At 40.9% G+C, this 17,200-nt stretch overlaps 1 protein-coding gene across 1 annotated transcript in view; it reads right to left on the minus strand.

The window, feature by feature from the left end:
- Positions 1-9,123: 9,123 nt before the first annotated feature.
- LOC148774286 (uncharacterized) overlaps positions 9,124-17,200 on the minus strand; it is a 69,844-nt gene continuing 61,767 nt past the window's right edge. The window contains exons 7-9 of the mRNA XM_088830477.1: positions 16,393-16,519; positions 15,793-15,888; positions 9,124-12,861 (exon numbers count right to left, since the gene is read on the minus strand). Coding sequence (XP_088686603.1) covers positions 9,521-12,861; positions 15,793-15,888; positions 16,393-16,519 — 3,564 coding nt within the window. The 3' untranslated portion in view covers positions 9,124-9,520. The remainder of the gene's footprint in view (positions 12,862-15,792; positions 15,889-16,392; positions 16,520-17,200) is intronic.

The raw sequence follows: 17,200 nt of genomic DNA on the forward strand, positions 1-17,200 counted from the left end.
GTTGAATCAAGACTATTTCATTTTTGTACATCAGTGTTTATATACCCTAAACTAGTACAGTGCTAAAGGGGAGAGTGAGCAAAGTCAGCTTAACATTGTGTCAGTTTGCCCTTTACAAAACCAGAATGCTTTCTGCATACTTCTCTGTTTACTAGAGTCTTTTTTATAGTAGACATTAATACATTATCTTCTGGCCTTGAGGCCTATTAACATCTCATGACCTTTTCTTACAAGCTAGGTGAATGCAAAGCTGTTTTTTGTAAGCTATTCTTATTTTTCCACTTGTCTTGTGCTAAACAGAAAACAGAAAAGTTATAATTTCATAAGGTAAAAGTTAAACAGGTTACAGCACATTAGAAATTTAACACAATGGTCAGTTCTTTTTAGTTACTGCACACAGACTCTGCGGCTCCGGTGAGGCAGCCTCTGCCTCGCATTCCTGATTAAAAGCCTCGGTTGTCTTATGGTTTCTACACTAGGGCTAAACTCTTATTATTCTAAATTCTAACTATAGTAACAATAATTTCTACATCAAGAGCAAAAACACAGCTAGCAAACGTGGATTCAGTAACAACTTCTGGAATAATATTTTTTATATTCTCTAATAGGGCTTCTTCACCCCCTGAAGGGCTCTATCTAGTAGGGCTTCTGTGTGATCAGGTTCTTTATGCTATTTATGATGAAGGTGTTGTGAGCAGTCGTGTGCATTAGTGCCAAGGGCATAAACAAGTTGATTTTGTTTGGAAAGAGGTCGGGGAAGGCCTTCTGCCTGAGTCACAGAAATTAAGGGGCAGTCAGAAAGACAACAGTCAGAAAGATAAGCATCAGAAAGACAGATATCATCTTTAAGGTGAGCGCCGGGCAGCTTTTTGAAATCCCTGAAGTCCTGATCTGCCTTGCTTGTCAGGTCTTGTCCTCATGACCTTGTCATGGGTGGGATCTCGCGTGCTGGCTCCCGGCAAATGTGTACCTGCTATTGCAGACTACAGCGAAAATTATGCGGGGATTTCTATCAGACATTGAACCCTAACTGTAAACAGGAGGTATTTGCCTCAAGATACTTTTTGAGAAGTTCTATGACATTTCAGACAATGAGGTATGAAAGTTTCACCTTTGTAAAATGACAGATGGAGAAATTCTTGACAGTCCCTCTCACGTGCTTTGGCTCCATTTCTCTACTCATACTCTAAATGGAGGTACAGTTCAGTAGTCTCAAGAATAGAAAATAACTCGTCTTTTGTAGAAAAACTTCTCAGGGATACAAACTATATAAGCAGACACATGAAATTCCCTTTCTTTGTTAGGCCTCAGTATTTCCTACTGCTTCCTTGTGAGTCCCTGTCTGTCTCCAGGGACCAAAGGGAATAGAACCTTCCAGAAGGATTTCAAGAGTCCCTTTGGAGATGATCGGTACAAAGTTTTCATTGGTGCTTTATCATTAGCAGCTGAGCATTAAAGCTTTTCACAATTAATCTCAGTTCCCCAAGCCTGTCTCACATCGCAGATACAGGTGTGAAGATAATTGCAGTTCTGAGGGGACGTGATGTACAGAAACACAAACCCATGTCTGGAGGTCTGGCTGCCTCCCTCCCTATCACAGGAGCAGCTTGCCGTGACCAACACCTGAACCCAGTATCCGGGCTATGTGAGGATATCAAGTGAGTATTTTCTGTTTCAGCCTGAGGGCAAGAATCTGCAAGAAACAGGTGCTTCGGGGAGTCTGGGTTGGTGACCATACAGGAAAAAGGGTCAAAGTAATCCAGTGCCAAAGCAACACTGGAAGGAAGAATAATTCAAAAATTAAATGAAGCTATTAAAGAGAGATTAGGTGCTACCAGATGTCAGCTCCCAATGCCTCCTAATGTATCTTAGTGTACTTCTTTTTGAAAAATATTTATTTGGCTGTACCGGATCTTACTTGTGGCCTATGGGACCTAGTTCCCTTACCAGGGATCAAACCTAGGCACCTCCCCCTAATCCCGACCCCCACACCCCCCACCCCTGCCCTCACTGCAGCTAGCCTTGAGAGCAACGTGTCTTAGTCACTGGACCACCAAGGAAATCACAGTGTAAGTTTTGTGCCAGTGAGTGTTATTGTAGAATCCAAGTGATATGAAACCTGATGTTTAATGTAACTAATGACTGGAATTGCAGAGATATATGGGAAATTAGGGAGTACCTTACAGAAAGCATACATTTTTAGGGTTACTATATGTGTGATTCATGGGGTTGCAAAGAGTCGGACACGACTGAGCGATTGAACTGAAATGAACTGATATGGGTGCCAACAGCACCTCCATGATTAATAAAAATTAATCTATAGGAATGACCTTTTCTAGAAACAGTATATGCAGTTGACAATTGTGTGCTTAGTCCATCAGTCGTGTCTGACTCTTTGCAACGTCATGGACTGTAGCCAGCCAGGCTCATCTATCATGGAAGTCTCCAGGCAAGAATAGTGGAGTGGGTAGCCATTTCCTTCACCAGGGGATCTTTCCGACCAAGGGATCGAACCCTGGTCTCCTGCATTATAGGCAGGTTCTCTACCATTTGAGCTACCAGGAAGCCTTAGAAATACCTTCCCTAACTCTGGAGTTTATAAAGTGCTTAACAAAGACATTGTTTCCTACTAAAAACATCCATAGTTGGCTGATTTGGGTCAGACCATTTTCCAAAAGCAACTTCAGAAATGGGTTTCAGATGGTAGCTATCAGGCATAACACCAGAATGTGTCCTATTCTCTGATTTGAAAATATTCTCAAAATTTATAGACAAATTGTGGAATTTCATTTTACAAAATAAAAGTCACTTTTTAAATATGCCCTTTTCTTTAAACGTGATATATTAATGTTTCAGAAATCTTGACTTCCACTTAATACCTTTAATGTCATATTAATTAACAGATCAGTTTATGATTTGCGATTAGTCGTGTTTATTTTGTATGTCACATCAGTTTATCACACATTGATATTTCTAAGTATCATTGTTTAGGTTATAGTCTTCCATGACTGGTAGATGTTTATTCAATTCCTGTCAAAGACGAATTAATATTTCTGTCACCAAGCAAGTAAAGAGGTTAGAGTGCATTTGAAAAACAAAATTTGTCAAAAATTTTAAAAAATATTTTAAATTTTTATTTTTTAATTGAAGGATTATTGATTTACAGAATTTTATTCTCTGTCAAACCTCAACATGAATCCATAAGCCATAGGCATACGTATATGTCCTCCCTCTTGAACATTCCTCCCATCTCCCTCCCCCATTGCACCCCTGTAAGTTGATAAATAGCCCCTATTTGAGTTTCCTGAGACATTCATCAAATTCCCACTGGCTACCTATTTTACACGTGGTAATGTAAGTTTCCATGTTACTCTCTCCATACATCTCACCCTCCACTCCACTCTCCCCATGTCCATAAGTCTATTCTCTATATCTGTTTCTCCATTACTACCCTGCAAATAAATTCTTTCGTACGATCTTTCTAGATTCCGTATATATGTGTTAGTATATGGTATTTATGTCTCTTTCTGACATACTTCACTCTGTGTAAGTTATATAGTTTTTAATGTATATAAAAATTATATATTTATACATATATAATTTGTGTTTATATAATTATATAGCTTTTAAGAAAAATAAAATTTTTCATAGAAATATGAAAGTGGCTCAGTCATGTCTGACACTTTGCAACCCCATGGATGATACAGTCCATGGACTTCTCCAGGCCAGAATACTGGAGTGGGCAGCCTTTCCCTTCTCCAAGGGATCTTCCCAAGCCAGGAATCGAACTGGGGTCTCCTGCATTGCAGGCGGATTCTGTATCAACTAAGCAACCACGGAAGCCCTGCCATAGAGCAGACCTCTAAACTAGACTAGAATCGGGGCGTCCCTGGTGGCTCAGACAATAAAGAATCTACCTGAGATGCAGGAGACCCACATTCAATCCCTGGGTCAGGAAGATCCGCTGGAGTAGAAATGGCATGCCACTCCAGTATTCTTCTCTGGACAATTCCATGGACAGAGGAACATGGCAGGCTACAGTCCATGGGGTCCCAAAGAGCTGGACATGACTGGACATGACTGGACATGACTGAACATGACTAGATGGCTAATACTTTCTACTTCTCTCAGTATATCTACATTTTATTAGATGCATAAAATTTATCCGTCCTCCCTGTTGACTTAATAGTAACTATTTAAGATAAACAGAAATTTGTTACTCAAATAATATGTTTAGAAATGCCATCAAACTTAAAATTAAATGACAAGGCATGGAAACATACATGTATACATATATCTTTTATTTTAAGACATAACTACTTTTGTAAAATACATTAACATCATTGTGATTAAATACAATTATTTTATAAATCAAGTTCAAAATAAAGGACAGAATGGTATGGACCTAACACAAGCAGAAGATATTAAGACGAGATGGCAAGAATACACAGAAGAACTGTACAAAAAAGATCTTCACGACTAAGATAATCATGATGGTGTGATCACTCACCTAGAGCCAGACATCCAGGAGTGCAACGTCAAGTGAGCCTTCGGAAGCATTACTTACAAACAAAGCTAGTGGGGGTTTTGGAATTCTAGCTGAGCTATTTCAAATCCTAAAAGATGATGCTGTTAAAATGCTGCACTCAATGTGCCAGCAAATTAGGAAAACTCAGCCCTGGCCACAGGACTGGAAAAGGTCAGTTTTGATTCACATCTCAAAGAAAGACAATGCCAAAGAATGCTCAAACTGAAGCACAGTTGTTGAACTCATCTCACATGCTAGCAAAGTAGTGCTCAAAATTCTCCAAGCCAGGTTTCAACAGTATGTGAACCAAGAACTTCCAGATGTTCAAGCTGGATTTAGAAAAGGCAAAGGAACCAGAGATCACACTGCCAACATCCCTTGGATCATAGAAAAAGAAAGACAGTTCCAGAAAAACATCTATTTCTGCTTCATTGACTCTCTTACAGTGTTTGTGTGGATCACAAAAAACTGGAAAATTCTTAAAGAGAGGGGAAAGCCAGACCACCTTAGCTGTCTCCTGAAAAATCAGTATGCAGGTCAAGAAACAACAGTTAGAGCTGGAACAATAGACTGGTTCCACATTTCGAATGGAGTACATCAAGGCTGTATGTTCTCACATGGCTTCTTTAAATGCCGAGTATCTCATGCGAAATTCGTGGCTGGATGAAGCACAAACTGGAATCGAGATTGCTGGGAGAAATATCAATAAACTCAGATATGCAGAAGACACCACCCTTAGGGCAGAAAGTGAAGAGGAACTAAAGAGTCTCTTGATGAAAGTGAAAGAGGAGAGTGAAAAAGCTGGCTTCAAACTCAACATTCAATAAATGAAGATCATGAAACCCAGTCCCATCACTTCATGGGAAATAGCTGGAGAAACAATGGAAACAGTGACAGACTTTATTTTCTTGGGCTCCAAAATCACTATAGATATTGATGGCAGTCATGAAATTAAACGGTGCTTGTTCCTTGGAAGAAAAGCAATACGCAATCTAGAGAGGATATTAAAAATCGGAGTCATTACTTCATTAAGAAAGGTCTGTATAGTCAGAGCTATGGTTTTTCCAGTAGTCATGTATGGATGTGAGAGTTAGACCATGAAGAAAACTGAGCGCTGAAGAACTGATGCTTTTCAACTGTGGTGTTGGAGAAGACTCTCAAGAGTCCCTTGGACAGCAAGGAGATCATAACAGTGAATCCTAAAGGAAATCAGTCCTGAATATTCATTGGAAAGACTGATACTGAAGGTCCAAACCTTTTGGCCACCTGATGTGAAAAACTGACTTATTGGAAAAGACCCTGATGCTGGGAAAGATTGGAGGGAGAAGGGGACGACAGAGGATGAGATGGTTGGATGGCATCACTGACTCAAAGGACTCGAGTTTGAGCAAACTCTGGGGGTTGGTGATGGACAAGGAAGCATGCTATGCTGCAATCCATGGTGTTGCAAAGAGTTGGTCACAACTGAGTAACTGAACTGAACTGAACTAAGTTGGAGAAGGAAATGGCAACCTAAGCCAGTGTTCTTGCCTGGAGAATCCCAGGGATGGGGGAGCCTGGTGGGCTTCCGTCTATGGGGTCCTAATCCTTTGCCTCAAATAACACAAACCACTTAAAACACAGTCAGATCCCATTTCTTTTTATATCAAGAAAAATGTATATACTGTATGAAGAGAAAATCAACCCATTAATTCCAAACCACAGCCAAATACCAGTCCCAAGCAGATTTCTAGGTAATTTTTTCTCTCTTTTGGACGGAAATATTTCTTAAGAATGTTTTCATCATTATCACTTTCCTTTCTTTCTATTGTTAATATAGCTTTATTTGTTTTAAATTTTTTAAACTTATTACAAGGAGATATCTTGACAAGAGCAGATAAACATTTCAAGGAATTCAAAGACTCTTCTTCTCCTCTGCCCATTTGGTACCAAGATGGATTGAATAAACAATAGAAACCTAGGGAATTAATCTTACAGGGAAGGGATATGCTTGTATTTCCCCAGATGGCTCCAACGAACTCATATGACTTCCTCTTCAGAAGATTCAATCTAAGGGGGCCCCCAGCATCCAGACTAGAGACGATACAACAAAAACCTCAGGAGGAAGGAATTCCAAAACAAGACACGGCAACTTTAAAAATTTCCAAAAAACACTGCGCTCAATGTCATCGACCTTATGATCTCCCTAGTTGGAGACAGATAAATACCCTTACTAATCAAACTGAAAATCTGATTTTTCAACAGGGAATGCCTCGGAATCCTGAAAATATTTTTCTTCGCTATGCTTGTTTTGCTTGCTTTTGCCTCCCCCGCTCGAGCTAAACCAATTAATCACACTTACTGGGCTTACATACCTAACCCCCGCTTTATTTCAGGTTGTAGTATGGATGGAGAGAAAACCAATCGTATGAACCAATGACTCCATACGTACGCCTTCTCCCTGGAGCCTTAAAGGGCCCTCACACCCTGAAGAAGCAGGGAAACTAATATCTCTCTAGGTTATGAAGTCCTTCCTTTATGTATGGGCCCAGCAAAATTATGCATAAAAGTTAGTTGACAAACTTGGGGTTTTGCCCTGCCTCCAAAGGAAGATTTTCGGACACTGCTTGCATTATTTACTGCCGTTTCCTTGTCCGAGAATCATGTTTATACTACTAAAACTTTAGGAAAAGAATTAGAGAAAGAACAAAGAACACTATGCAAAGGATTTACTAAGAAAAACTTTAAATATATTCCTGTTCACTAGGACAAGTGTCAAGCCAAATCAGGAAAATTAATATTTGTGGCTAAGCATACAATTGTCGATTGGGGACCCCATGGTATATGGTTATCTAACTGCTCAGATGATATTAATGGGACTACGTGTGATTATATTATTGAAGTCACATAGAAAACTACTAATACTACAATGGAACATTACCATGACAGAGGACTTCTTGGATGGCTTGACAGTAGAATGCCCCCACCTTGTCCTCGAATCATTCCTGATAAACAGATTGGGCCTGAGCAATGGGACATCTGGAAACTTGCTGCAAGACCAAGGAACTTAGGACTTGCACTGGATATTTCACAGAGACTAATCATAGCATAGCAATTATTTCTTTCTCTATAATCAATCATATTTTATACAAAGCTATGTTCCACTTCCTTTTGTTATAGCGATAGAAAGCTTACAATTCAATGACCTTACGTTCTGTAACTTGCATAAATTGTAAATTATATACTTGTCTTAACTCCTCTATTTCCTTGAGAAATGACTCCCTTTTGTTTCTTCAATCTCGACATAATCTATGGTTACCAATAAATCTTCAATGGCCCAGGGAAGAAGGTCCCATGCCTGGACTTGCTTCTCGATTACTCACTAAATTGCTCTGGCAATCTAAACGATTCATTAGATGGCTGGTATTTGGCGTTTTGAGATTAATAGCTATTTGCACCACTGCTGCTGTCACTGGTGTTGCTTTACAAACCTCAATTCAAACACATAATTTTATTCAAAGTTAGACTAAAGATGCCCATACTATGTGGGCCACTCAGGCACAGATAGATGAAGATATTCAAGAGGAAATATGAGAACTAAACAGCCATCAAATGGGTTGGAGATCAATTAACAGATATACAAAAACAAATGATGCTTAAATGTGATTGGAAATGCACTCAATTTTGTGTTACTCCTGTTCACTTCGATAATGCCTACAACTGGGAACAAGTAAATTTCATTTGCAGAACATACATGATAATGCTTCTCTCATTGTACAATAATTACAAAAAGAAATATTTGAAACCTTTTCTAATAGTCTGCCCTCTTCCACTGATTTGGAAAGTTTAGCTGAACAACTAGCTGATCAATTATCGGGGCTGAACCCATGCGGATGATTTCAAAGCATTACTGACAGCATCAGATCTGGAACTGTAATTTTAGTGATTGTCTTGACAATTATATTTGTCATCTACGATTGCCTTTTTACAAAGATTGTTAAAACTAAACAAACCCTTATTTATGGTCAGAACTCTTTTTACAAATATTATAAATAAATAAGGGGGAATTGTCAGGGAGTGTTTAACAGGAGGATTCCTATGTGCTGTTTCTCACAAGTCCTTTGTTTCTTTTCAAGTGGTGTAAGCAAGCTTCTCCCAGGAACTGGGGTCATTGTGTGAGACGGGCTCGGATCTCCTCTAGTAAACATTCTCTTTACGACAAACCTGCTTAGTCTCTTCCCCCTTTTCGTTGAAATATGGATTGTCTCCTGACCTTGCGACCATTATTAACCCCTGGTTCCCTTGGTAACGGTTACCGTACGTGTGGTTTTCTGATCTTTATCATTGTTGAAAGAAATTTCTTGTACCACAGCCTTTATATACTCACAGAGAAATCATTAAAGTACCTTCGCTCCATCGGAGCTTGGGTCCCCGTGTCCTTCTTTCTTTCTCGCTCTCTTTCTCGCTCCTTGGCTGATTCCTTAGAGCTTAGAGACCCGTCTTGCCACTCTCCTGCCAGGGCTTCTAAGACTCTCTCAAGAAGGCGCCCTGTGCCTTCACTCCCCCTCAAGAGGGCGCCTGATGCCTTCGTGGGAGACGCCAGTCCTGTGCCAAGGACTTAACTGGTTTCCTGCATAAACTAGGGAGTATCAGGCTCTTTCTCTTTCACTCTTATCGTCGTCTCTGGACCAGCAGGTCCCCAGTCCACAAAGGACCCCAACAGATGGTAAGTAAGACCAATGTGCTGAGTAAAGTCTTTGTCACAATCCTTACATCTACAAGGCTTCTCTACAGTATGAATTTGCTTGTGTTTAGTAAAAGTTCCTGAGTGACTGAAAGCTTTCCACATTCTTTACATTGCTAAGGTTTCTCTCCAGTGTGAATTCTCTGATGGCAAGTAAGACCTGTGAGCTGGCTAAAGTCTTCGCCACAATCTTAACATTGAAAAGGCTTCTCTCCAGTATGAACTCTCTGATGGTATATAAGACCTGAGGGATGGCTAAAGTCTTTGCCTCAGTCTTTACATTTATAAGGCTTCTCTCCAGTATGAATTCGCTGGTGTGGAGTAAGATGTGACTTCTGATTAAAGGCTTTTCCGCATTCTTTACATTTATAAGGTTTCTCTCCAGTATGAATTTGCTTGTGTTTAGTAAGAGTTGCATACTGACTGAAAGCTTTTCCACATTCTTTACATTTATAAGGTTTCTCTCCAGTGTGAATTCTCTGATGGCAAGTAAGATCTGTCCGCTGGATAAAGTCTCTGCCACAATCTTTACATTGAAAAGGCTTCTCTCCAGTATGAACTCTCTGATGGTATACAAGATCTGAGAGACGGCTAAAGTCTTTGCCACAATCTTTACATTTATAAGGCTTCTCTCCAGTATGAATTCTCAGATGGTAAGTAAGACCTATGTTCTGGTTAAAGGCTTTGCCACAATCCTTACATTTATAAGGCTTCTCTCCAGTATGAATTCGCTGGTGTTTATTAAGAGTTGTATATCGACTGAAAGCTTTTCCACATTCTTTACATTTACAAGGTTTCTCTCCAGTGTGAATTCTTTGGTGGTATGTAAGACCGGAGAGCCGGCTAAAGTCTTTGTCACAATCTTTACATTTAAAAGGCTTCTCCCCTGTATGGACTCTCTGATGGTTAGTAAGACCTGAGCGCTGGCTAAAGGCTTTGCCACAATCCTTACATTTAAAAGGCTTCTCTCCTGTATGGACTCTCTGATGGTCAGTAAGACCTGAGCGCTGGCTAAAGACTTTGCCACAATCTTTACATTTATAAACCTCTCCAGTATGAATTCTCAGATGGTAAGTAAGACCGATGCTCTGGCTAAAAGCTTTACCACAATCCTTACATTTATAAGGCTTCTCTCCAGTATGAATTCGCTGGTGTTGAGTAACAGTTGAATAGTGACTGAAAGCTTTTCCACATTCTTTACATTTATAAGGTCTCTCTCCAGTGTGAATTCTCTGATGGCAAGTAAGAGCTGCGCGCTGGATAAAGTCTTTGCCACAATCTTTACATTTATAAGGCTTCTCTCCAGTATGAATTCGCTGGTGTTGAGTAAGATGTGACTTCTGACTAAACGCTTTTCTGCATTCTTTACATTTATAAGGCTTCTCTCCAGTATGAATTTGCTTGTGTTTACTAAGAGTTGCATAGACACTAAAAGCTTTTCCACATTCTTTACATTTATAAGGTTTCTCTCCAGTGTGAATTCTCTGATGGCAAGTAAGACCTGAGCGCTGGATAAAGTCTTTGCCACAATCTTTACATTTAAAAGCCTTCTCTCCAGTATGAACTCTCCGATGGTATACAAGGTCTGAGAGCCGGCTAAAGTCTTTGCCACAATCTTTACATTTATAAGGCTTCTCTCCAGTATGAACTCTCTGATGGTATATAAGACTTGAGAGCTGACTAAAGCCTTTGCCACAATCTTTACATTTATAAGGCTTCTCTCCGGTATGAATTCGCTGGTGTTGAGTAAGATATGACTTCTGATTAAAGGCTTTTCCGCATTCTTTACATTTATAAGGCTTCTCTCCAGTATGAATTTGCTTGTGTTTAGTAAGAGTTCCATTGTGTCGGAAAGCTTTTCCACATTCTTTACATTTATAAGGCTTCTCTCCAGTGTGAATTCTCTGATGGCAAGTAAGATTTGAGAGCCGGCTAAAGTCTTTGCCACAATCTTTACATTTATAAGACTTCTCTCCGGTATGAGTTCGCTGGTGTTGACTAAGATATGACTTCTGATTAAAGGCTTTTCCGCATTCTTTACATTTATAAGGCTTCTCTCCAGTATGAATTTGCTTGTGTTTAGTAAGAGTTGCATTGTGACTGAAAGTTTTTCCACAGTCTTTACATTTATAAGGTTTCTCTCCAGAGTGAACTGTCTGATGGGATATAAGACTTGAGAGCCCGCTAAAGTCTTTCCCACAATCTTTACATTTATAAAGCTGTCCAGTATGAATTCTCAGATGGTAAGTAAGATCTATGCTCTGGCTAAAGGCTTTTCCACAATCCTTACATTTAAAAGGCTTCTCACCAGTATGAATTCGCTGGTGTTTAGTAAGAGTTATATATTGCCTGAAAGCTTTTCCACATTCTTTACATTTATAAGGTTTCTCTCCAGCATGAATTAACTGATGTTCAGTAAAGCCACAGCGCTGGATAAAGTCTTTGCCACATTCCTTACATTTATAAGGCTTCTTACCAATATGGATTCGCCGATGTTGACTAAGTTTTGAACTCTGATTAAACATTTTGCCACATTCTGCACATTTGAAAGTTTTCCATCCTGTATGAATTTTCCTATGTCTATGTAGATTGAGTGCATTAGGAAAGACTTTCTCACATTTCTTATACTTGTAGTTTTTCTGTGGATTCTGAATACTCTGCTGTTGAATAAGTTCTGAAGACTGATTAGAAACATATTCTCTACAATTGTAAGTCTTCTCTCCAGCATGTGTACTCTTATTTAGTGGACGACCTGATGTTCGATAAAAGATATTCCTACATTTATTACTTTTAGAATTCTTATCTGAAGATTGAGGTGCCTGATGTTTCATAAGATCAGAGTCTTGTTCAATGTTACATCCAGTTTCATTGCATGAAGAGTTTCTTGCTCCATCATAAATACTCTGGTAACTATTGGGGTTGGAGCTCCTACTTAAGGCCTGACTCGTGTTATTACACCTGAAAAGTTGTTTCATATTATCCTTCTCACGAAATGCATCAAACAATGATGGCTGAATTAAGTCTCTTCCATTATTATCAACATTACACGTTTTGGAATGGAGAGAAACTGTCTTTTGGTGGAAAAATAATGACCCCTTGCTCACAGATCCCTCATATTGATTATATTGTGAGTTTTCCCCATCATTTTTAAACTTCTCCTTTTCAGACGTGGTTGAATGTATGTGTAATCGACGTCTATGTTCAGAGTGGTTTGAATGAGCATTTGGAGTAGAGACTGGATGACCTTCCAGATTTTCCACATTTCCCCTCAGAGAACGTGTATGTTTCAAAACATGATGTAAGTCATCGCTTACAAAGATACACTTCTCCGCAGATGTTGATGACTGAAATGGCTGTTTTCCCCAATTTGACTCACATCGCTCATGTCTTTTGGCAGTCATGTCCACATTATGTGAAACGGCCTCAATTTCTTTATGTCCATAGAAACATCCTCTCAGTCTTTCACATACCCTTGTATATCTCCAGCCTTTGGTTAAATGTTCATTTCCGAGGTGAGCTCTTTCATATAGTCCTAGGTTTGCTTCTTGGATTAAATTTTCTAACCTTGGATTCTTTGACATCAAACCATGGCTACTGTGAGAAGACACAGCTGAAAGATACCAAATAAAAGTTTTCTCATCTACTGTTCTCAGTGAATATCCTTAAAAGTGTAGAGAAAATAGAGACACAAAGATCAAGATGCACGAGGATTAGGCAGACTTGGAGTTCAACACTCTCCACAAATGCATCAAGAATACATCTGCAAATGGAATAGTTCTCACGGAGCCCCCTGTGAACACTAGCAGAGGACCTACAACACCTAAAACACAAAAAAAAAGACTCTTGCTGAGCCAGGCAGACCGAAGAAGGAGAAGGAAGAGGAGAGGAAGTGGGATGGGACCTGCAACCCTGGGGACATCTGAAGACAGAAGAGGCCTCCGCCTCCAGGGAAGCCCGTCACTGGGGTGGGATGGGAGCTCAGGTGGGGTAGAAGTGGAGCCTCATTCTCTGTGGGAAGAGAACATGGCAGCCAGCCTGTGGCAGCAGGACAGAGTGAGACCTGCACACAGGGTACTGACCCCAGCCCTGCCCGCCCAGCCTGAGAGGGTGTCCACCCCTGCAGACAAGGGCTGGGTGCTGGAATGTGGGGTCTGGAGAGCAGACCCAGGCAGAGGACTGCTGTGGGCTCTGAGGAGACATCCTGAGGGGACGGGAGTGAGGGAGGAGCTCTACACATGGGAATGCATGTGGAGGAAGCCTGAACCTCCATAGCGCAGAGCGCCATTGGTGAGTGATGCCCAAAGAAGAAGCCCATTGCAGCCTCTCTCCCCCTGTGCTGGCCCCTCCTCCCTGGCACTAGGGAATAGGGTGGGCTCTATTGAGCCCCAGGCACGGCCTCCCCCCATGCACCTCCTCCACCATCAGCAGACTCCTGTGGGTGGGCCACATGCACAGATGGAGCTAAAAGCACAGCTAGCTCCAGCGTTAAGGAAGAAAAGCTGAAGTCTCTCCTCGCAGCTGCTCTAACCATGCTTTTACACCCACAACCAGCTTTGTCAACTCAGCCCCTACAGAGCATCTGAAGGACAAGGAGGGCTCCCCCAGTCACAGCAGGTGTAGCTTTAGCAGCTGTAGACTTTGTGGGCTCGTACACAAGGGGGTGTGTCCAGGCCGGAGTCTGAGCTGCCCCCACAGCACCACAGCACCTGGCCGAATTCAGAGAATCTACGCTGGTGACCTGGTGAAAACATCTGAGAGACCCCAGCGCCATGTGCTGGCATACCCATGATTGAGGGGGGGTCAAGGGCAGTGCCAGCACGGGGTGACACGAGAGCTCGCACAAGGCATGAAGAGGACACACAGAGCACACCCCGAGGTGAACATCCCCAGAGGAGCAATCCTCAGTGGCTCCTCTCCCAGTGGGTGTGCTCCAATCACACCTGCCTCGACCACAGATCAGAATCACAGCGAAGGAACAGATCTAGGGGCTTCTACTCCACCAACCAGGGAGCAGATCCCACCATAGACAAGACGGTGCCAGTCACAGAGCCAAGGGGAAGCTCCTGTCAATATCAGGGCAGGCTCGGGTCGCAGCAATCAGGTGCCCAGCAAGGGGATAAGGGCACAAAGCTCAGGACCAAACTGACCCCCTAAGGGGCAGGCACAAGAAACAAGAGGAACTTGGATCCTGAAGCCTTCAGGGCAGAGACCACAAACACAGAGAATGTAATAAAACGAGAGGACAAAGAGTATGGTGCACGGAAGGGGCAAAATAATGAGCTACAAGCACCACTAACGGAAGCTGAGGCACGCAGTCTAATGATTACCTTTTGCCCTAAGTCATCTTAAATGGAGACACCAAACATTTTCAGAAATACTAGGTGCCTTCAAATTCTTTAATCCACTTCTTACCCCGTGCGTTTTTATTGGAACACATTCTGTTAGATGTTTGTATCTAAAAATCATAAATGATATTGACATGCAACTAATTAGAAACTGAGGGCCATCGGAAACTGATAACAAATGAGATAAATTAATAAAGTCTGGGGAAGCTGATAATAAACAAGATAAATTAATAAAGTCTTAAGCATTAAATAAGAAGTGAGATTTTTAAAAAGATGTTGGGAACACACAGAACTCTACTCAGTGCCCTGTGGAGACCTAAATGGAAGGAAATCTGAAAAAGAGTGGCTATTTATACATACACTGTATTCTCTTTTCTGTACGAGAGTACAACATTGTAAAACAGCTACAGTCCAACAAGGATTTAAAGGACTTAAAAGGACTTCTTTATATGATCTAAAATGTTAATAGTTTGAAACAACCATTAGAAATATGGTGGAAATGTTCTAAGCTATTATGCCAATTTATTTTAAAAATCTTTGAGTTAATTGAATACATTAGAAGTATTTTACCATTGAGGAATTGCAGCAAATACACTTCAGATATTTAAAATGAGTTCACATAAAGAAAAGTGAGACACTGAAGTAACCCTGAGATTTGCATTTTCTCATTTTATGGAGGTTTTGCTTTATATACAGAAATGACTTGAGTTTAAAATTTATGAGGTCATATTTGTAGCTTCCAGTGTTTTAGAAATTATAAATCAGAAAAATAAATTCTGTCCCCATTATTCCTAGAGTTTTGGCAGTTTGTCTGCAACTCCACTCACACACTTCCGTCTAGAGGTAGAAACAAACTTGAAAAAGAAGGTCCTATATTTACTCATCAATGGGCACAGTTTTCCTAGGGCCCCCAAGAAATGAAACAGCAGCCAACTCATGCAAGTTATCACAGCCAAGAAGAGAATTTGAATTCTCACTGTGAATGAGAAAAGTAGTCATGGAGCTGAATTCATGAATGATTGAGAGGCAGAATAAGCCAGGCAATGTCCGTCTATAACAGCAAAAGAAATTAACCCAGAGTTCTCCAAAATCATTTCCACTGAAGCACATCTTCCCAAGCCACATGACAAAGGATGACTTCCTCACTGCTCCTTGGCCCTCTCACTGAGTCATCGGCTCCATCCATTCACACCTACCTGGGTATGTGGCTGTTGTGTCCATTCTCCTTACATCCCAGGGATTCTTCATTTGCTCCAAAAAGGCGACCAGGTCTGGCTTAGAGACCACAAGACCTGTTCATCAGAGAAAGGAATATTTGTTTTGCCAGAGATTCATCACTTTCCAATCCAATATGTATTTGGGTGAGAAGAGAACACACGGTGAATGTTAATACAGCCTAGAGAATGATTTCCCCAAACACTTGATTGAAAGCACCCTTACAACACTAACAAACACATAAAAATCCGGTCCCGAGATTCTGGTCAAGTACTGCAAGGCAAAAGTAAGTAGTGTAAATGTGATTTTCAGAGGAAGGTGTCACCATTTAATACCATGGAACTGATAGAATCACAGTCACGCTAGAGTGAAGGAGGCAGATGACATCAAGGAAGGAAAAGGTTAGAATCACACAGAATCACCACGAAGGCTTTCTCTCTAAACGCACAGATACCCATTTCCTGCTAGAAAGCAGGGATCTGAAGCTATTGTGGCAAGCAGAAAACTCCAGGAGACATTCTAGAAGTGCAGGAACCAAACCCAGTGGTGGATAAGGGATTCTGGAAGGCAGTTGTCCTCACCTAAGGAGGCCAGGTTCCAGTAGTTCTCTAACACCACGTCCCTGTACAATTCCCGCTGACCGAGGTCCAGGCACTCCCACTCCTCTTGGGTGAAGTCTATGGTCACGTCCTGGAACATCAACCGTCCCTGAAATACAAAGTACAGATGCCGTGTACTTTGGGGTCACAGAGTCAGACACGACTGATGACTGACTGACTGACTGTCACATGGCCAAGCGAAGACTTCCTAACGTGACCCTAAATGAAAACAGCAATTTCCGTGAACTGATTTTGAGTGTAGTCCCCGATATCACACAGTAACATTTTCTACCGTATTTTTAACCCCAAGAAAAGAGGATATGATTCACAAGAGCCTATTCTGATGTGGAAGAGAAATTATAATGTAATCAGATCAACACTGGCATATTTATTTTTGAGCGTTGTACTCGTGTGACCCAGAATATATTGTCTACCAAAAAACAGGAAGCATTTTTAAAAAGCAGATTCTGATCCAAGAGTTCTGGAGTGAAGAAAATGTGCCCCATTTTTACCAAGCTTATTTGAACTAGTAACGTTGCAAATTCCGCTTCACGTATGACCATTCTGAACAGCAACGAAGTAGAATAGTAGGTAAGAATTCATACTTAAGTCTGTACTTTAAGTCTTTTACAGATTTTACAGGTCTTATAGGATAGTAAACTTGCACCAAGAATCATTTTAACTATTTAGTATATACTGTATATCTTTCTGACACTTTTTACAGAATCTGGAATGTGCAACAGAAATAACAGCTCCTCTGTCCTTAGGATTCTCCAGGCAAGAATACTAG

The sequence above is a fragment of the Moschus berezovskii genome, chromosome 22 (assembly GCF_049115385.1).
Source record: "Moschus berezovskii isolate FMDL1 chromosome 22, NW_MosBer_1.0, whole genome shotgun sequence".
Lineage (NCBI taxonomy): Eukaryota > Metazoa > Chordata > Mammalia > Artiodactyla > Moschidae > Moschus > Moschus berezovskii.